General features: G+C 40.5%; 2 protein-coding genes across 3 annotated transcripts in view; one reads left to right on the top strand and one right to left on the bottom strand.

The window, feature by feature from the left end:
* The first annotated feature begins 1,872 nt into the window (after positions 1 to 1,872).
* Positions 1,873 to 20,876, top strand: LOC127005828 (vacuolar protein sorting-associated protein 51 homolog). Of its 2 annotated transcripts, none has more exons than XM_050875000.1 (16): positions 1,873 to 2,074; positions 3,328 to 3,462; positions 3,903 to 4,004; positions 4,353 to 4,472; positions 5,003 to 5,143; positions 5,615 to 5,899; positions 6,321 to 6,430; positions 7,799 to 7,984; positions 8,546 to 8,777; positions 9,045 to 9,260; positions 9,647 to 9,787; positions 10,252 to 10,362; positions 10,620 to 10,690; positions 12,023 to 12,203; positions 12,817 to 13,038; positions 19,333 to 20,876. In XM_050875000.1, the coding sequence occupies exons 1-15, from the start codon at positions 1,952 to 1,954 to the stop codon at positions 13,036 to 13,038; spliced, it is 2,376 nt and encodes a 791-aa protein (XP_050730957.1). In that variant the 5' UTR covers positions 1,873 to 1,951; the 3' UTR covers positions 19,333 to 20,876. The 2 variants fall into 2 exon arrangements, with proteins under 2 accessions (XP_050730957.1, XP_050730956.1); XM_050874999.1 differs by having other exon boundaries at positions 1,874 to 2,074; positions 7,790 to 7,984.
* The window catches only part of LOC127005829 (innexin inx2-like), a 69,962-nt gene continuing 62,407 nt past the window's right edge, over positions 13,811 to 21,365 (bottom strand). Inside the window, exon 4 of the mRNA XM_050875001.1 lies at positions 13,811 to 19,497. Within this exon, the coding sequence (XP_050730958.1) occupies positions 19,300 to 19,497 (198 nt within the window). The 3' untranslated portion in view covers positions 13,811 to 19,299. The remainder of the gene's footprint in view (positions 19,498 to 21,365) is intronic.

Raw genomic sequence — 21,365 nt, 5'->3', positions numbered from 1 at the left:
TTGTCAGGGCAGGATGGAGGACACTTTTATATAACATCAGGCAGAGAAACACTTGGAGACATGAATTATAACCTTAGTCAGGGCAGGATGGAGGACACTTTTATATAACATCAGGCAGAGAAACACTTGGAGACATGAATTATAACCTTAGTCAGGGCAGGATGGAGGACACTTTTATATAACATCAGCCAGAGAAACACTTGGAGACATGAAATCATAACCTTTGCCAGGGCAGGATGGAGGACACTTTTATATAACATCAGGCAGAGAAACACTTGGAGACATGAATTATAACCTTTGCCAGGGCAGGATGGAGGACACTTTTATATAACATCAGGCAGAGAAACACTTGGAGAGATGAATTATAACCTTTGCCAGGGCAGGATGGAGGACACTTTTATATAACATCAGCCAGAGAAACACTTGGAGACATGAAATCATAACCTTTGCCAGGGCAGGATGGAGGACACTTTTATATAACATCAGGCAGAGAAACACTTGGAGACATGAAATTATAACCTTTGTCAGGGCAGGATGGAGGACACTTTTATATAACATCAGGCAGAGAAACACTTGGAGACATGAAATTATAACCTTTGCCAGGGCAGGATGGAGGACACTTTTATATTACATCAGGCAGAGGAACACTTGGAGACATGAAATTATAACCTTAGTCAGGGCAGAATGGAGGACACTTTTATATAACATCAGGCAGAGGAACACTTGGAGACATGAAATTATAACCTTAGTCAGGGCAGAATGGAGGACACTTTTATATAACATCAGGCAGAGGAACACTTGGAGACATGAAATTATAACCTTTGTCAGGGCAGGATGGAGGACACTTTTATATAACATCAGGCAGAGAAACACTTGGAGACATGAAATCATAACCTTTGTCAGGGCAGGATGGAGGACACTTTTATATAACATCAGGCAGAGGAACACTTGGAGACATGAATTATAACCTTTGTCAGGGCAGGATATGGAGACCACCAGTGAAATGGATTAAATGAATGAAGAAGGATTAGAGAGAGGCGGCAGATGCATGCAGGACTTAAAGAAAAAAAGTGATTGATTAATTAATTGATAGTTTTTTGTTGCAAGTAAAGCAGGACAGGATTTGGATAAGGATTAGGATGAGGAAAGGTATTGAGATATGGTAAAGGGATAATCAAGATAGGAAGGGAAGGAACAGATTGGGAAATGAGACACCAAGGAATGAAAGAATTAAAACAGTATGAGAAAAGTTCACTATGAGGAATGATTTGATGATAGGAATGATTTAAAGATAGTTGGAATGAAAAAAACAATAACGAAGAAAAAGTACGAAGCTTTGGAGATAGTACCGCAGGAATGATTTGGAGACAGTAGGAATGAAGATGAAGATAATAGAGCTAGTAGGAATGAAGTAAGACAATATAAGTATAGTTTACAATGAAGATTTACGTAGAGATAGTAATAGGAATGACTTGGAGATAGTAGGAATGAAAGAAGAGAATATAAGAATAGTTCACCATGAAGATTTACGTAGAGAAAGTAATATAGGAATGACTTGTCGATAGTAGGAATGAAAGAAGACAACGTAAGAAAATTCCATCATGAAGAAAATGTAAAAGGTTCCGTTACAAAAGTCTAATTCCAACCAGCTGGCAGGGCCCGAGACCAATGTTGCTAGATTGTCGTACTTAGGCTCTAACATATCCTGATTTCCTACCCAAATACCGTCTCCTCCACCACAGTAACTATATTAATTCATAGTTAGTATTATATTGGATGGTTGTTGGTGTTTTTTTGCAGTAGTCATGCCTCGGAAACTGGTAAATATGATGTTCTGAGTACGATAATCTGACAACGGTGCCCGAGACCCACCCTAGGACCAGCCAGTCACCGGGGAGCTGTCAAAGAGGAGGGATTGTTTACCTTTTCTCTCCCTCGCCTTCCCTTCAAGATGGAGAGGCGGAGGCGCGCAGAGCTCCTCCAGTTCTATGGGGACGGGACGAAGGAGGAGACGCCCTACGACATCAATTCGAAGCACTTCAACTGTGACATGTACGTCCAGAAGACCATCAAGGTGAGCGGCAAAAGGACACTCAGGGTTAAGCTTCGTCTCGGGCCCTCCCAGTGCTCGGCAGCAGGAGGTTGTTTTCGACACTATTCTGAGTAGTAATTGAACCAGCACACGCCAGAAGCTCCTGGACGCGTGAGTACCCGCTAAGCAACTCACCTGCTTGCCAGACCCACTCCTGCTTCCTGCCTGCAGCCACCTCGGGCCCCCCGGATCTCCACGAGGTTATTATGCAGCAGAAGTTGGCACGTTATGTTCAAGACACACTATTGTTACATGGGTAAAATATGATGTTATATATTTTGAAACATTTTTTATCTGCAAACCAGTAAAAAGTTATTTTTCCAGTATTTCCAGTAAAACTCCAGTCTTTCACTGACTTCACTCTGGTGGTTGGCACTATTTTCCATATAGATCATAATGATCTATTCATCATTTGTTATAACCATTTACAATGCACTTGACATGTACAAGATAATAATTGTTTTCTACACTTAGTCTTACCAGTGTCTGATACTTTACCATGCTTTTTTGCTCAGAGTTGCCAGTTCTTGATAGTCACTGCTGCAGCACACTGCCACTATACATGATGAAGCAAGTTAGAATTAAGTATCAAAATTAATGAAATTAACAAATTTAATTACAACTATCAAAACTAGTCCTTAACAGGGGGGGCTTCACCCCTATATCTGCCACTGGGGAGGGGGTGATGAATTCTAAAGAAGCAACTGGGTATGTGTGACTAATTGCACTACCATTTATTTATGTTGCTATTCCAGTTTGTAAATATTTTTTTTAACATTTGCCATGCTGAATACATTCAGCTCTACTCACTGAGGCATGAACAATTTGTAACAGATGGCCTGTGTGTGTGTGTGTGTGTGTGAAAAACCACACTAACTTCTCCTGTATATTAACCCCACTTTGATTCTTTTTAGAGAGTTTTGTAAGAGTCCAGATTGATAGGATGTCATCTGGACACCATGTGGGTAGCCTTAGGCTACTTGGTCTTAGGCTACTTGAATTGAACCCCAACCCCATTCTTCATCTGACTCTCCTTATGTAACCTAACCTCACCTTCCCTTCCTTTCTTTGTTCATTATTCCTCATTCATTGCTTCTCATCCATTGTTACTCACCCATTTTTCTTCACCCAACCTCTCTTCACCAATTCTAACCACACCTGAACCCCATTCTTCATCTAACTCTCCTTATGTAACCTAACCTCACCTAATAGCACTCTTCTTAACACCCCTCCAGGAGAGCAGTCTCAAGCAGCTATTGGAACATGAGACAGATCTGGTGTCGGAGATCCAGAGCCTCGACTCTGATTGCCAGACCCTCGTGTATGACCACTACGACAAGTTCATCGCAGCTGCTGATATTGTCCGCAAGGTTGGTGCTTGGAGTCTGAAACCTTTACATCACTGTGCCAAGTCTGATGTCTGTAACCTCAAGCTACATGCATATTTGAAGTAGGTTTGTTTTTTCTGATGTGTGAGTTTTGATGTGAGGTGACTTGCATGGTGATAAGTTATAATGTTAATCACCTTATTTATTTCTCTAAAGTGCCAGTTCTTCCGAAGAATTCATTAGCGTTTGACAAAAAAGAATCATACCCTAATGTTGTTGATTTTCTATAAAGTATGTACGTTCATCTGCTTATTTATTCTAGAAATTAGGCTTATATTTGTACTTCTGTCATGCATTCATAGTGTAATTTGCAAAGGAGTGCTTGAACTTATTTATTTTTATGTCAGAATGTTAGGCAGTATCAAAAGCCTTTTTTGAGCACATAAATGAGACACCATGACAGATGACTTATGCTATTTCAGATGAAGGAAGGCTCGGTCAACATGGAGGCACAGATCACCCGCCTGCAGGAGAATATGAGCAGGATCACGGCCTCCTCCACCAGCATCACCTCGGCCCTTCAGGCAAGCACACCCTTTCTGTCTCAGCTGTTAACTGCTTCTTTCATAATCACCCATTCTCTCAACTGTACTCATAAGCTGTTTTGAACCCACTCACTCAATGTGCATAGTAATTGTTGTAAGCCTAAATCTAACTAATTGTCCCCTACCCTAGTCGTTCATCTATTTAACTTTTCCAACCCTATTCCCTCTCTCTTAACCCTTATAACTTTGTCACCATTATGTTGTCCATTGCCACCAGTGTATTAAACATGTATGAAAAGATTGGATGAAGGGCTTTTGTTTGTGGCTGCTCTAAGGGAATATGGAGTCAAGCAGAAGAAAATTAAGTTGTTTATCTTTTCCCTGTAGGAGCGCCGTGGTCACCTGAGTCGGCTGTTGGGAGTTCATGGGACTCTTAAGAAGCTGGAGTTCCTTTTCCATCTCCCTCAGAAAATTGATGAGTGCATTGCTGAAAAAAACTTCTCTGAGGTATGTGTATGTGTAGAGTGAGTGATCATGAAATATGGTGTTCAGTGCTATTCTGCTATTCAACTTTAGTTTGTTTCCTTGTCCAAGAAGTTGTTTTTCACCTATATTTTGCCTAACATTTTCCCACTATTGAGTATGCGGAGTGATAGGTAACTCGTGACGATGTGTGTAGGCCAAGTTACTCTTCAATCTTAGTTTGTTTCCTAACTTGTACTGCTGTTTTCATCTCCATATTCTGCCTAGCATTGCTTCCCACTTGGCTGTCACTTCACATTTTTTGCACTTGACTCCTATTTGACTGTTGGCCTTGATAATGCAGTATTTTTTCCCATTAGGCTATCACACAACAAGATTTTTTACACTTTCAGTTTAACTATAATTTTTTCTTCATTTGGTTCCATTGGGCTGTCATTCAAAATTTAATTTTTATATTTGGTTCTCATTTGGTTTCCATACCATTGTGCCATTTTCCTCATTTAGTGCCACCTGGCTTTTGCATTTGACGGTTTGGGTGTCTTGTACTCCTGTAGGGTGTGCGCAGCTACGTGGAGACGGCGGAGGTGCTGCACCGTTACCGCCACATGCCATCCTTCGACGCCATCCACAATGACTGTGAGGCAGCTGTGGGCCGCCTTAATGCAGCCCTCAAGGAGCAGCTCGCCCTCAAGGAGGTGAGCAGAAGACAGTCAAAACATGAGTCCCTGATGCAAATATATGATGTTCAGTGGATTAAACTCTTTCCAGAATGGTCAGAAGGAATTATACACTTGTCCTTTGTCTTTTCTTTTATCACCTTTGAATGCACAACACTCGGTGGAGTTTTTGTCTATTCTGTTTGTTTGTGGATCAGGCTTGCCTTATTTCACTTCAGATGGTTTCATTTGATTTACACATGAGAAAAGACATAAAGTATCCCACATCACTCGGTGCTCATGTTTTCAAGGGAGGTTACTAGCACTGTGAGAGCAAGGGCTTAAGGCTTAATACTGTTTGGGAGAAACTTCTTGGCTACATATTTGTTAGGGAGTTTTTGCCACACTTTCCAAGGTTAAAAGGTGAAGTGTTTTGAAGAGCTTCATACCTGGTCAAAGATATCAGCCTTCATATAAAGAAAATGCATGAAGTAACATGTATGCCTCCAGGGAAGTGCTCGTCACCTGACTGAGTGCGTAGACCTTCTCCTGCAACTCGGGGAGCCTGCCTCTGGACTGTGTGACGACTTCTTGTCCCACGCCCGCACCAAGCTGGAGGATGACCTTGCCACACTGACACGACTGGCCGAGGCTGCGGCTGAGGCAGAGCAGGAGGGAGGCCCACACCAGGAGGCAGGGGAGGCAGGGGCTGAGGAGGCTGCCAAGGAAGTCCCCCAGGAAGAGCAGAGTGGCAGTGGTGGTGGTAATGGTGTCCCTGTGAAGGCTCCCCCCATGGTAAGGAGAAAATGTGTTCCTCTGGTAGTACTGAATTTAATTTGTTACAACCCAAGTATCATTGTTTGCTTGGGTTAAGAGAAAGTAAAGAGAAAGACATTTTTAATCAGCGTATTTATACTAGTTTTAGTATTATATTTTGCTCTTTGTAAGAATTGTTACAAGAAGAATTATATCACTGAAAGCTAGAGTCCCTTGTGTGACATGTGCTTTTCTAAGTGTATTTTCTTCACATCTTTATACCTTTATGTCTTATTCTCCTTTGTTAAGCTACTTATGACTCCACCATGGCTTGTTATCAACTTCCTATCAGCTGCAACATACTACCAATTGCCTAGATATAGTTGTACAGAAGTATAATATTATAGTCATGTATATATTAGGAAAAAAAATACTCATAATTGTCTTTATCTTTATTTAGGACATTCTTGAGTTTGTGGATGTCTGCCATGAAACCTTTGTTGGTAACCTGTGGCTGGTCATCTCCTCCTACAAGGAAATGTTCCTGAGGAGTCCTGATGAAGCAGGGAGGTGAGTCATATTACAATGGAAACAACTCTTTATCTGCACTCTCTTTTTCTGTTTGAATGAGTTTCAATTAATCATCCCCACAGTGCTCTGTTCTCTACAGCTTCCTCAGCTGGTCTCCTTGTTCTCATCTCTCTCCATAACATGCCTTCCACACAACACTTTCTTCACTTTCAATTTCCTCCCTCCCCTCCACAGGATTTGTAGTGTATGTAGAATAAATGTGTGATAAAGGTGTAAGTGCCATAAGCAGCGCTTATTTGTGCAGTGCCAAGGTGACTGATACCACTGCATTGAGTTCACACAGATATATTAGGTTGTGGTCAAACCTGGAAGTTAAGATATCCTGTCGTGAATATTACAATACGAGTTTCACGAATACTTTGTCCTTATACATTCGTAGTAGAGCAAATACACACTTAAACACGTTGTTATCATAACATGTTTTAATCCACAGTCGTGTGAGTCAGGATATAGACACGTAAATTATCGGTACAATGAGCAAGGTGCAATACATACACAATAATGGGTACAGTCAGGGCTTCAGTTGCGTTACTCCTTCCAGACGTCTCACTGACGGTGTTATGCTCCTTCCCCTTCCCAGCCAAGCATCCACTCCCTGATGTTGTCGTCCTCCTTCTCTCACTCTCAGTTCCCTTCCCTGTCCTGAGGCGAGACCCACTCATGGCTTAGGGGTCTGGGTCACCGCCTCCTCTGCCAACATTCATCACTGTCCTTTTTATCATAAACACCAAACACTGACCTCTAACCCACCATCCCCTCATGCTTCGTCAACACATTCCACCACTCCAAACCTCTGTATTAATATGGTGTTATAGTTACATTACAAGCATATTCGTCTTGTTTGTGCATAACCCTGCCGCTGATGCTGGGAACGGCGGCTATAAAAGATATTTTATAGTATGTGCAGATGTTCAAAATTGCCATTATATTTTTGGATGGCATGGCATAAGAAAGGTATGGCAGTATAATCATTATTACTAGTCCACTGCATGACAAAGACCTTATCCAATATTCTTCATCTCTCTCAGTCTGATGTTAGTGTAGTCCATCTTGCTCTGGTTAATGCTCTAACTTAATCCCTCCTGTAAGTCCTCTGTCTGCCCTGACTTCTACAATTTTGGGTTATCACTTTGTTACTTTGGTTGTCCATCTTTTATCAGTTTTAAGCTTGATACACTCTTGATATACCCTGCTTAAGTCCATTTCTTATTTTTACTTGATAGTGCAAGCATGCATATCCATCAGTCTCTTGCTATTCAAGACACAACTGTAAGAAAATTATCATATCTAGTAAATGTTTGGTCATCAGTGCATCAGGCTGTTTTAACCATCTATCAGGTCTTCCAGCGTGGCTCTGGAGAAGCTTCGTGCCTTTGTGACTGGGCTGGTGGATCAGTACGTGGCAGTGGTGGGGGTGAGGGTGGCCGCCGAGCCTGACACTGCCCACTACGCCCCTCTCACCACCGCCCTCGACAAGTTCCACCGCCGCTTGCATGCCATCACACAGCTGCTGCTCAACACCAATTTTGGAGAGTAAGTTAGTTAACAGAATTCCTCTCACTCACTTCAAGTCTGCAGTATGATCATTCATTTCTGAGTCAGGGTTTTCTATCAGCGTTTTCAATAGTTATTGCGATAGAGAGAATACTTAGGGTCTAAGAGTAAGTTATTTACACCAGTTTTGAAGAGAAATTCAGTTATTATCATTCCTCTAGCATGCCACAAATCTGTAGTAACCCACCAAAATTTCCGCCTGCAGGTCACTTGTCCTTGAAAAAAAATGATGAATAAAATGTAAAATACCATTGTCCCACAGATTTTGTGTACTGTTGAAACTGTTCAAACTGTGAGTAGTAATGATCATGTGATTGTACCCTAATGTATTGCAAAGTAGATGTTAGTTAGTTTAACCAATCACAGGGGATCATATATAGGTTATTGGTAGGGAGAGTTCAAGATTGTATAGGCATTTAGTTGTATAGTGATGGTTACTTGTATTAATTTTTCCTGGGCTGTTGCTTTAAATGGTAAAAAAGGCAAGTCAGTTCAGTGTGAGCGAGTGGCCAATGTTTAAAGGTAACTATCTACTTTCAGCACGGCTCTGGCTCTAGTCATTGAGGCCGGACAAGCTCGATGCAACTCCTCCCTCACTGCACTGAAGGTGGGACTGGCAACCAACTTAGGCGATGTTAGACATGCCCTGGCAGCCCCTCGCCACCTGACACAGGATGGCACAGAGTCGACACATCGCCAGCTCAATGAACACCTCACTCGTCTTGTTGCCTCCACTGCTGCCTCCATCAAAGAGCGAGTAACGGCACTGCAGGTAATGCACTACTAGAGACTGAAGAACATCATTGTGATGTGATTTGATCTTATTGTTATTGGATGAAGTGATAGGACCAACAGTAATGGGCTCAAGTTCACATCCAAGAGAGGAGTGCTGGAATAGGGAAATTTGGGGACTCACCTGCCATGGTCACCCCATTAGAAGTTCTTGTGAGGAGACAAGGCAACAGAGGAATAGATAGATATAAGGATAGAATGTTATTTATGTCCTCATACAGACCTCATATATCTTTGTCATTGGCAGGCCTTCACTCAGCCCAAACACACCTTTGCTGTGAAGGCAGAGTTTCGGCGTCGGTTCTGCCGCGAGCTGGTGAGGGAGGGCGTGGTGGTGGCCTTCTTCTTGCACCTCACAGACATGATGGTGCAGTTCTGCCACAAGAAGGACAAAGACCCGGTGCTGCTGCTGCTGCTCTCACGCATGTGTCTTGATCTCCACACCTCTACCGTCCACTATCTGGTAATTTTACCCTCAAAATATGCTGTGTCCCAATTATGGATAATTTTCAATGGATGGGAGTGTAGTACAGGCTCAGACCCTCAATTCTGTCTCAATAAAAGAAAGGGGACTTGCTTTTCGTATCTCCAAACTCTTGTGTATACAGATACATGTTTTATAGCATTTTTTGTACTAGAAATGTTTACAGAATTTTGTCAGTCATTCTGGCTTTAGGTGCCTCAAGGATGCATTATTTATTCAAAGGGTTTATGAATATGCAGGGTTCTTTGCCTCCCTACTTCAACAAATGGTGATGGAGGACTGTAGTTTACAGTTTATGATTGTGTTGATGAGCCTTGGTAGTTTTATTTGACTCTAGTTTCATGAGAATTTCCTTGTGTCCACAGCTGAGCCATTGTGATGAGCAGCTCCAGCTGGAGGATAAGACAGGGCTGACACCCCTGCACAGCATCACCGACGGCATGAAGGACGCAGGCCAGCGCCTCCTCAACCACTATGTCCACACCCAGGGTGCCGCCATCAGTCAGGTGCAGCTTGGTGATCTCTGTTATGAAGCATGTTTCTTGAAACTCTGCTGAGGGAGTTACCATGACAAAAAAGAAAGTTGTATGCATCTCCCTTTATTATTCTTTATTCTAATCAGTCAGGTGCAAGTTTGGTCACCTATTCTTAAGCTTGCTGGGATGGCTATGACATAAAACAACTGTTTTCATTTTGTTTTTGCATATTCCATCCAGTCACCTTTCAAGTCTCTTTTGCTCATATTTTCACTTTGTTCTTGCATATTCGAGTCACTCAGGGGCAGCATTGTCAATTTGTCTTAAATCTGCTCCTTGAAGGTGAGGCAATTGGAAAAAAAGTGATTTGCTCTTGTCGTCACTCTGTTCCTGTTTCCAGTCTCTCCTAAATCCTAATATTCATACAAGGAATATGGAAAATGGAATTGAAGTGGTGAGTCATCCAGTAGATCTCAGGTTGTGCTGTGTTGCAGATGTTAAGGCGCAGCGTCGAGCTAAAGGACTGGCTGGGGTGTGGGGAGCCTCGCAGCGTACGCAGGGTCATGAGGACGGTGCTTGAGGAAACGTCCACCATTGACACTCAGGTACTGTATTGTGGTCACAGCTCATGCCAATACTTATTTTTTATCCTTGCTTCTGATGCCACAGTGCCCACAAGAAAACATACGCCATTTGGCAGCATGAACACTTCCTCTTTCATTCTCACCCCTTCCATATATTCACTTAACCCTATTATTTATCCCTTTGAATGGTAGTTCCTCAGTTGTCTTGTGTTCTCTATTTGACTGCCATGAACCCTCTCCTTGTTGGGGGCTTATACCGAACTCTTCTTTATTCCCAGGTTGGAGCCCTCTATGAAGAAGGAAGCCATCGTGACCGCTCATCTGACTCCTCCCGCCGCACATACCACAGGTCAGTAACAGCACACAACGCTTCTGAAAAAGTTATGACCAGAGACACTGCGAAGGCAAATCCAAACCACTCCATGAATTTTGTTTTATCCTGGATACCAGTAGATGATTTATTTTCTGTTATGATATTTTTTGATCAAGGGGTTAAAAATCATCTCTAGTTATTCACTCATTATGATTATATCTATTTACTCTATAGTGGATAACAAAAGGTGATATTGTGAAGTTTGCCTGAATAGAGTAGAGAATTTATAAGGTGAGTAACCCCCTAATGATGAAAAATATCATCCTGAATTTGACTAAACTCTTATGGTATCCAAAATAAAATGAAACTGATGCCATGGTTTGTTTTTGCAGTGCCCAGTTCTTGATGTGATATTATTTGGCATGGGACAGAGCTCTCCTGTGAGTTCATAAGGGTAGTACGCTTATTAATATAACGGCAGGAAATAGTGGTATCTTGTGTTATTGCAAGAGTAGTGGTCTCTGTGTTATAACAAGGGTAGTAACTGGTCTTCATGCAGAGCAAATAACCATACTTGCTCACCTCTGTGGAGAACAGTTTTTTTACTCTTTCCCTTGGCTCATAATTTTATAGGCAAGCAAACTTTAGTTAATATAAGGTAAAGATAAAGTTGGGTGCATTCTCTATAGTTGTGCTTTTTTGCAGTTCTTATCTCTGTTGCATTGGTCCTTTGAGCTTGCGGTGGGAAGAATCTATTACTGGGATGCAAGGCAGTGTAAAGCCAGGGATTGCCACAGTTTAATTTCTCCAGGTTTCTCTAGGTACTATAAAGTATATATCGGCCAGCCGGAAAGGGAGGATGAACAGCTGGGTGAGCTGCATGCTGACTGCCCGGGCCAGGATTCGAACCCAGGCACTGGGATTTGTAACTAGTGAGTCACGCTAACCACTGCTCCATGAAGGCACTTTGTGGTAGTTAGCAGTGGTTTATAATGCATTGGTTAGATACTGATTGTGTTTTTCTGTGTTCAAATTTCTCGAGGGATTAGTGGAATTATTGCGTTTGATAGCAGAGGTTTATGATAACTTGATTTGACACTATTATATTTTCAGTATTAATGCTTCTTGAGGGGTTATTGAACACCCTGCTTTATTATAAATAGATAGCAAAGGTTTGTAATGACACCCCTAGTGTTAGAGATTGATAGCAAATGTTTGTGTTGGAGTTAACAAATTCACCGGCACATCAATATTTCTCAAGGAGTTGGTGGAGGGTCTGCTTGGTCATCCTCCACCTCCAGTGCTATACGTAGATGTATGGCAGAGGTTTGTGGTAGATCACTTAAATAATGTCATTGTTTCTTGCAGCGTCAGTGCTTCTCGAGGGGCTGGTGGACGGTCTGCTTGGTCATCCTACACCCCCAGTCAGTTGGACAACAGTCTGGTTGCTAATCTCAACAAGTTGTGGTCTGAGCGCATTGAAATATTCGCACCGGTTGAGTTTACCAGGTTGTCGATATTGACAGGGATTGTTAAGATCAGCCTCAAGGTATGAGTATACTGTTTGGTTACATATAGTCAATGTGTTTCTGTGACTGTTCAATACTTCTCCTCATCCAACTCATTATTTAAAAGTTTTGGCTGCCTTGGGACACTACTCAGTGTGTCTCTCCTCACAGACATTCCTTGCTATTCCTTCATGGTTTGTTGCTTTGGCTTTCCTTGCCCAATACCCTTCATCTGGTTTTCAAGTAATACATATCAATTTGTTATTCATTAATTTATTGCTAAATATGCATTCACATCTTTCCCTTTTATCTATTCTTTCGTTAATGCTTTTCTTATTCCTAAATCACATTTATTGGTTTCTCTTGGGACTACATTAAACAAGCTTGCCTCCATTCCCAACTGTGTTCAACTTTGAGCTATTACAAGTTGCCTCCATATCCAACTGTGTTCATCTCTGAGCAATTGAAAATGTAAAGTTGATTTATCTCTTCATATTATCTGAACCATGCAAGTGAAGTGTCACTTAGTCATTGTACAGTTAACTGCTAACTAACATCCCTTGTTCTGATATTTTATTTTTCATGACTATTCAGTTAGGCTTGTTCCACACTGATGCTGTTGCCAACCATGCTGACAACCTTCCTTCCCAACAGACACTGCTGGAGAGTGTACGACTCAGGACGTTCAGCAGGTTTGGGTTGCAGCAGGTCCAGGTGGATGCCCATTATCTGCGTACATATCTGTGGTCCTACGTGGCTGATGAACACGTGCTCAATGTTCTGCTGGATGAGGTGGTGACGTCGGCAAGTGTGCGGTCCATTGAGCCAGAGTTGATGGAGCAGCGAGTGGTGGAGTTCATATGTGAGCAGAGTTAGGTTAGTATTGTGTGCCTCCTTTTCTTGTAGACTTGACTTGCATGGCTAAGCACTTGCATCAACTTGTGGTGCACTGTTGAATAGGGGGTGTTTGCCAGTCTGTATCCATCATTCCATTAGTTTTTGTATCAGGATAAAAATTACTGTTGAAAGTTGAGTCAAAATATAAATACTCTTGCCAGACTGTATTCATTGATTCTTATTTTGACATTTAATTTTTACACCTTGGCTCAAGCTTGCATTTTTTTTCCTGCAGCGAGTTAAGCTGAGGTGTAATCGTGAACTGTCAAAATAAGGATACATGAACACTTCTGTTTGTCAAGTCATTATTGTGCCTCCACTCAGTTTACCAGAGAAGCATTTTTGCCTGGTAAAAGAGAAGTAGAATGATATGTAAGGAACTGACAAACAAGTCCTGCTGTAATTATGCTATGGAAAATGTAGTGGTTCCCTGCAAACATCCCCTTTGCAGTTCTATACATTATACACAGCACTTAAATGATTGTCACTGGCCTGAAAACACTTCCTTACTTGCTGTCGTGTTGCTGCTCTCTTGTCAGTTACAGACACAAGAAAATTGTCTGTAAGGGACATGAGAGCAGTAACATGACATCACCTTTGAACATGGTGTATTTTCAGGCCTGTGGTAATTGCTAGCTTCTGTGTTTAGCATTGCAAGGGGAAATGATGGATGGGGGTCACAGCATTCTCTTTTAGTAAATTGTACCCAAATGTCTTTCTTAACTTATAAGAGGGGTAATGAATTGCAGTATTTAAATCAATGTACTTTATTTAGTTGTACATCATCCTTGTGTTTATGTTGTAGTAACAATTAAAATACAATACAGCAGTATAAAATAATTTATACATTCAGTAGTCTGACACAGCTGTTGTCTGCTGTGACCTCTGAATAGTATTTCAATACACATCTCTGGTGCAGTTAGCTGCAGAGTGCATTGTATAGTCTCTGTGATTGATATTTTTTGTATACTTGAATCTGGCAAACTATGATGTCGTGCTAAACTGACCCAGAAGGCCCGCCCCCTGCACTGAGGTGGCTCCACCCCTTCCACACGATTGGCTTAAAGTTATAATTGGGGATAGGTGAATATTATATGAACCGGATTATTCAGTGCGGTAGATACAAAAAAGTACTAATCCGTATAATCCAGTAATTGACAATACTGCACCCAGCATCAATTAGGACACACTGAAAAATAAAATATTGATTACGGCAAAGCACATATCACCATTTTCCTTTAGCCTAGCCTACTACAGGCATTACAAAAGTCAGTCACTTATTCCCCCCACTTATCATTAATGCAATTAAAAAAAAAAAAAAAATTATTTATAAAGACATTTGATATAGGGATACATCCAAGGCTTTTAGTCATTGTTACTGCAACTTGGGGGTGACCATTATTGGGTCATCTGCTTCACCTCCGGCCACACATTGTTCCGTCAAGCAGGTGTGTCCCTCAAACTACAATATCAGTGTCTTAAATAGTTACATTGAATATATCCCTATGTCAAATAACCATAAATAATTTATTTGTGTGAATCATAGCCGTGGGAAGCAATGGAAATGAGTGACTGTCTCCTGCAGTGCATGTAGAGGTCCGCTAAAGGGATGGTGATGTGTGCCTTGCCATAAACAATATTTTTAGCATATCCTAAATGGTACAGTATTGTTAACTACTGGATTATAATAATTCATGCTTATTTTCATACCTACCACACTGAGTAACCCTGATCATATGATATTTAATACTAAATAACATTCAGCTATTCCCAGTTATAACCTTAACCAATCAGGTGGGCTCAGTGTAAGGGGCGGGGTTTCTGGGTCACGTTAGTGTGTGGAGACCATAACACACTATAAATGCAGATGTGTTTATTCAAGACTAAGTATTTTGTTCAATTTGCCCAATGCAAATATACAAAATATAATGATTATGCAGCTTCTGAGAACTCCATGCCACACACTGCTGCACCCAGGGACTCTGTGACGCCTCAGTCAACAGTCATCAAGTGTGACGAGGGACAAACAAAAACACTTCTACTCACAACAGGACTAATTCGCACAAAATTATCATGTATTAAATGTATACAATAAAATATTACAGGCCAGGGCAGTAATAAATCCCTCTACAAATTAGAGTACAACAGATAGCTCATGAGTACTTGATGTGACATATGCCAGGCGAGCAGTTAGCCAGGGCTTTCAGATAACTTTGATGGAACTTGTTTATCCCAACATTAACCTTGGGCTTCCTTCTAGTTCTTTGATGATCATAATGGAGCAGTGTTATCATGATGTTACATGTGCAAGAAAAGAATGTTATATCCCTCTACCAGTTCTCATCCAACCAAAGACAGTAAGAAGTGGATTGGGACTATGGGGCAGTAGAGACTGTTGGCCAGAACCGTGCTCCAGACTGCAGTGCTCATTTAGTTGAGGCAAATAAAACTGAATATTTGGAATAAGATGTTTGCACAAATTCCACATGGTTTTTACCTAAATGGTGAGAAGCTGATTTGTGTTAAATGATATATGTTTTCAATATTTGAAGTTTTACTTTACTTACAACAAAATGAGCACTGCAAAGTGTGGAGTCCAGACTTAGCCACCAGCTGAAATTTTTTTGGGGTGTCCTTGGTTTGCTAGAAACTGCCAAAAGGATGAAACATTCTTCCCTTGCTTATTTCCCTGTGCAACAGCACAGCAATGCTGCACCAAGATTAGCAAACGATTGGAAGAAAGCCAAAGGGAAATGTTGCAACCATCAAAGTTGTCTGCCAGCCCTGGCTAGCTGATTGTCTGGTATGATATCACAGCAAGTCCTCTGTTGAAGTTTTGCCCAAAACTACACCTGCAGCATCCCTCTCACAGAACAGAAGAGTTTACCTTAACAGAGAGAGATCACTCAATAGTTAACATGCCATCATCCCCTATTGTCAGTATGTTAGGGACAAAATCTGATGCATCATTACTCCCTAGAGTCAGTATTTTAGGATGTCGAATCCAACTTGAAAACCCAGAGGGTAAAGTAAAAAGTAAACTATTTTGGGCTGTAATAAGCATATACAAACACAAAATGTCAGGTGTGGTTTCAAGAAATCATTGTTGCAAGTCTGAAAGAGGTCTAAACCATTCATGGCTAATACAGCAAAACTGTCGCCAAGGTTGAGATATACATTAAAAGGAAACATTAATGGAATAAGATGTTCCAATAAGTATTTGTTCTGGCACATTAAATTAGATTGTATTTCTCACTGTACTTTAAAGTTTTTCAACACTTGTCATACTGGGTTTGTACAATGCATGACAGCCTCAAGTGGCTGTCTCTGTATTCAGTTGTATGGGGTTGGAAGATCACCGATACAATTAAGTGCCAGTTACTAAAGATTGGCTTGTTGCCCTTGAAGCCACAGCACCAGTGAAGATACTATTCCCACAAGAATTAATATAATTCAGACAATTCTGCCAAGGGCAACTCTGCAGAAAACTGTCTCAGCATATGCAGTCCCATAGGCAGTCACATCATGTGGGTTAATTTAGATTAAAATCTAACATTAAATTGGTCCCAGAATTTGTTAGTATTGAGGCAAGGTTGTTAGTGTGGCAGTAGTGTTAATCCCTCTAAGGTGAGTTATTTACAGCATTATTACCATCATGAGGTTCTTCACTCACAAACTGAGTGTTGATGTATGTTGAAAAGAAAGTCTTGCATCAAAATACTGAAAGACTTCCCTTGTTACGACATTACGTATAAATGTTACACAATGAGCAATTCAATAAATGTACTTGTTTGAGTTTCAAATCACAAGTACTGCTACGTACATATTACACCGTAAATATTGTTACTAAAACTGTAATAAATAGAATTTGCATTCAAAACATCATTGATTGAGAAGAGTGTCAGGCACAACAGGAGATAATCAAGGACACTGACATAACAAAGGCGCTGCCCTCAGTCTGGCAGCCCTAAAACAACACTAATAACGTCTTTTCCCACCATGGCACTGTTCCGCCCTTTGTATCCCCGGAAGGACCAGGACCAAGTAGAGAGCAAACCCTCCCACAAAGTATAGTCAAGTTTGAAGGGTTTGTTCACCAGCTTGTACACATTGCAATTAAGTGCTCATAGCAGATGAAATGTTTCTCTGGGAAATTGAGTAGAGGTTAATAAATGAACTGTTTTCAAAATAAAGACTGGTTATACACCTCTTTTGTTGACAGTTCATTTTTAATTCCTACAATTAATTTTTCCTGATGAGTACTTATTGGCATGTGGCATACAAATTGTTAAACACATCCCAACACTACTTCTATCGACATCATTATTATATTGTGTGTGTCAAGTTTACTTTCCTTATACTATGCAGTAAAAATAATCTCTGCAAGTGTTGAAGGATGTGTTTTGGCTGCAAGTCTGCATAAATCCAACTTACTTACTGTGATGGCTTGGATTACACCATCAAGGAAAACATTGATTGTTACAGGCAAGGCGAGAATTAATTAATGTTTTCATTGATGTTGCAAGAGTGTTGTGGTTCAGCTCCTGCAGTAAATAAGTTTGGCATATTTACAATGTGGCTATGTTACATCATTCTTGTAAGGATCCCAGGATCTTTAGTTATACCACATTGGGAAGAAATTGCTTGAAAAAATGTGTAAGTTGTGTAAATGCAACGTTTGTAATTATCATTTTTATGATAACCTGTCAGCCTATTAAGAATTTAACCCTTGACAATAGTTTTATGGAATGTTAGGTGGACTTCTCAGCATCCATGGATATCATATTGAAACAAAAGACCTGATGTCCCCCTTCCTTGATATTGATTCACAAAAGTTATGAACTTGTGTCATTTGAAAATATAAATGCAAGGTGATAAGATTAAATAATGTTATTTGTGGGATGTGGTGTAAGAGTTGATAAATAATAATCATGACATTCTCTTTCATGATAATGCAACATTTTCAAAATATTCCCAATCGATTTTCCCTGCCAACTGTCCCACATAATTCAGCATTATATTTGTCTTTCATTACCTGTCTGTAACTCTCCCACAAGTATAGTGTACCTAGCAGAGGAGTGTCAGAGCAACACTACTGCTGCATAACTGTACCAGGTTTTGAGGCACAATGGACCTCACCACCCTGGTACAGAACAAAATCTTAACAGTGAAACCCATTTAACCAATGTTTAACTGAAATTCAGCTTGGCCGAGATTATGGCATTCCTTATTCATAAAAGGCACTGCTCCTGAGCAAATGTTATTCTCATCATTTTGATGAAATATGCCAACTGGATTAACCCTCAGCAATTCACTCTTAAGGGTGAGTGATGAAGTCATAATCACCCACTTATGCCAAACTTAAAATACATGTGAATCAGTTTTCATAATACTGTAAAATTGTGTCTCTGATAGCATTCCTTCCTGGCCCTCTCTTGATCTCCTCTAAAGCTGCATCATCCATAGAAACAACAGATGAAAAACACATCACAGCATCATGTCATGAACCCTTGTTTAAGTCTTTATAGTGGGCAGAAATCCAGGCCTTGTATTTCAAGCAGGGATCTAATACTAGTGGTAGAGGAAATTAAACTATGGCAACTCTGCTGCCAGCCTTTGTTCACAGGCCATGGAGCCATTCATTTGCCCTGCATCCTGCATATGAATTGCTGACGTGTCTTGGATGTGTTGTGACTTAAGAAGTGTCTTTCCATGGCTTCTAAAGGGAAGACACCTGCATGGAAGTCAGGAGACAGTTGCAGAGGAGTGTGGATCAAAACCACGTCAGATATGCACAAACATATGAGAGACAGACTTGTGCCTCATGGACTATGTTACTAATATGGCTTGAGTCCTCAAAACACACAATTTTATCAAGTTTTATCTAGAATTTGTGGTTGCTTAATAATTCTCCAGTTAATCTAGATTACATGGGCTTTAGGTCGGTCCTCTTACCAAATATTAACTTAATAGCATCCTGCATATATATAATTGCCATGCACACACCAGGCTGTCAAAGAAACATTTTCTTACAAGCAGCACACAACTTAAACTATGTTCCATTTTAAAAATAATTTGTCAATGAAAAAATAAATGTTTTAACTATTTAAAAATACAAATAGGAAAGTATCATTATTATGCCAATAACTTAGTGGTATGAGTAAACTAAATTCCACCTGTGTGTCCTGCAGCTCACCATCACAAATACTCAAACAAATGCTTCTCATAAATCGTCTTCGATTAACTTCCTACCAACATTGGCTTACGTTCCAGGGTCGAGACAGAGTTCTCCAGCTCCTTGGAAAACTCCTTCAGAAACTCTCCATAGACCAATGGCTCCATGTTGCGGCCTAGGTGGTAGATGAGGAACCAGTCACCAAGGTTGCACTTCTTGGCAATGAGATCAAGGTTGTTGCGTCCAGCCCAGCGCCCACGAGCCTGAGAACAAAACACCACGTCAGATAGATGTCCTCAGTGGAAGGATTGATGTATTGATTGGGGTACACAATCATGGTACTGCAAGTTAAGTAGGAAGGATGTGGTGCTGTTTGTATATAGTTTTCTAGTTGCATGTTCTTGGTCTAACATTTTAACAAGATGGTACTATTTAAAGAATGATGGTTGTTGATCAGTGTTTCACTCTTCATTCCATTCTGTTCCATTCCATCATCCCATACATCACCAATAAACTTTAAAAGAATTATACTATATTTTTCATCACTCATACAAATCCAGTCTCAGAATCACTTCCATTAAAGGGTGTCACATCATGTAAATTATATTTATGAGGGAAGAATATCATGTACTTCCCCATACAGTTATAGCACTTGCCATGTCTATATTTAGGTTAATATATGAATCAAATAATACAAGCATAATTTTTATTCTGTACAGGCAGTCCTCATTATATATACACCTGTTATGAATATATACCTATTCTTAACCCTATGCACTTAAGAATATCCTGCCCTTTTGTCCCACTTTTCTGTGAGGGGGAAAGGGATTTAGAGTAACCCTCCCCTCCAGTTTTGATTTAGAAAGGAAAAATTTAATTACTCATGAAATTGTTATCCTCAAGAATTTTTAAGAACCTAACCCATGCATATAAGGAAGATTGTTTGTACTTATATGCAGAGTTTTCCTCAGGCCTAAGCATAGTACGAGAGTAAAACACTCAAATGGAAGCGCTCCTGTGGCTTATGGGAAGGGACTATGATCAACTCAAAGGTTCAAAGGTCAAAGAGAGAGTGGACTCTTGGGCAACACACATCTCACTGCAGTGCACCCCCTTCTTTCTATCCACCAACCTTACTCTTATACAGTTATCGTAAATACTCATGTAGAAGCAGACACCAGGCTATGTTCGAATGAGAAATGAATTTAACCCCTATAAAAGTATAGGAAGTAGTAGTAGGTAGTATAAAAAGTATCAGTAATTGTAGCAGTAGTAATAGTAGTTTTAAAGAATTGTTCATAAAATTTTGACTTGTGTACAGCAATATATTCAAGATGTACCCCCTGGTTAATGGCACTTACCAGCCTCTGCACATCCCTCTTCACCACCTGCCTTTATGGATGTAACAACTTCTGTATTCAGTCACAACTCTCATAAGAGATTTAAACCCTAGAAGAATAGCAAGAGGTATTTAACAGCTGGCAGAGCATCACAGCTGGAATTGAGTTTGTCGGCAGACATTACGACCTTACTATTACTCAAAAATATTATTTATTAGTATTCAAATAGTGAGTAAGTTAGCATGCCTTGTGTGGCTTGATAACTTCCTCATGCACAAGAAAAATAAAAAGATAAAGCTTTATACAGGAGCTTTGAAATCAGTGGCTGAAGAAATGCATGACTAAAGGTACAAAACCACCACCACCACTACTCGAAATGTGAAGGTCAAGGTATGTACAAGCTAAGGGATTATATACAATCTCTTTTGGGTATCACACTGACTTTATAATTATTAGACAAATAGATGCAAGAGAAACATTAAACTAGTAACTATAGTGCATGGCATACTGGATTGAGAAAAAAAGAGCAAGACAAACTAGGTAATAGGGACAGATATGAAAGACAAGGAACACCACCATCCTCCTCCCTACCACACAAGATATTGAGTAAGAGAGAGGGAGTCTGAAGGCCAAGGCGTGTACTGAAGACAGGAAAAACACATCATGACTCAAGGATAGCAACTGATAAAGGTGGAACAGATGTGAGACAAGAAATACCATGTAACCCTCCCTGCAACACTACAACATAAGAGGGAGTGAGGCCAAGGCATGTACTGAAGAGAGGAGAAACA

Source organism: Eriocheir sinensis, chromosome 31 (genome assembly GCF_024679095.1).
Source record: "Eriocheir sinensis breed Jianghai 21 chromosome 31, ASM2467909v1, whole genome shotgun sequence".
NCBI lineage: Eukaryota > Metazoa > Arthropoda > Malacostraca > Decapoda > Varunidae > Eriocheir > Eriocheir sinensis.
The sequence above is the reverse complement of the archived record's forward strand: the minus strand, read 5'-3'. Positions and strand labels throughout refer to the sequence as shown.

Excerpts from the sequence above, each read along its gene's own strand:
- LOC127005828 (XM_050874999.1), top strand. The coding sequence starts at position 1,952 with ATGGAGAGGCGGAGGCGCGCAGAGCTCCTCCAGTTCTATGGGGACGGG. Across the intron at positions 4,473-5,002 it reads CTGAAAAAAACTTCTCTGAG|GGTGTGCGCAGCTACGTGGA; the intron begins GTATGTGTATGT and ends GTACTCCTGTAG. Across the intron at positions 5,144-5,614 it reads AGCAGCTCGCCCTCAAGGAG|GGAAGTGCTCGTCACCTGAC; the intron begins GTGAGCAGAAGA and ends GTATGCCTCCAG.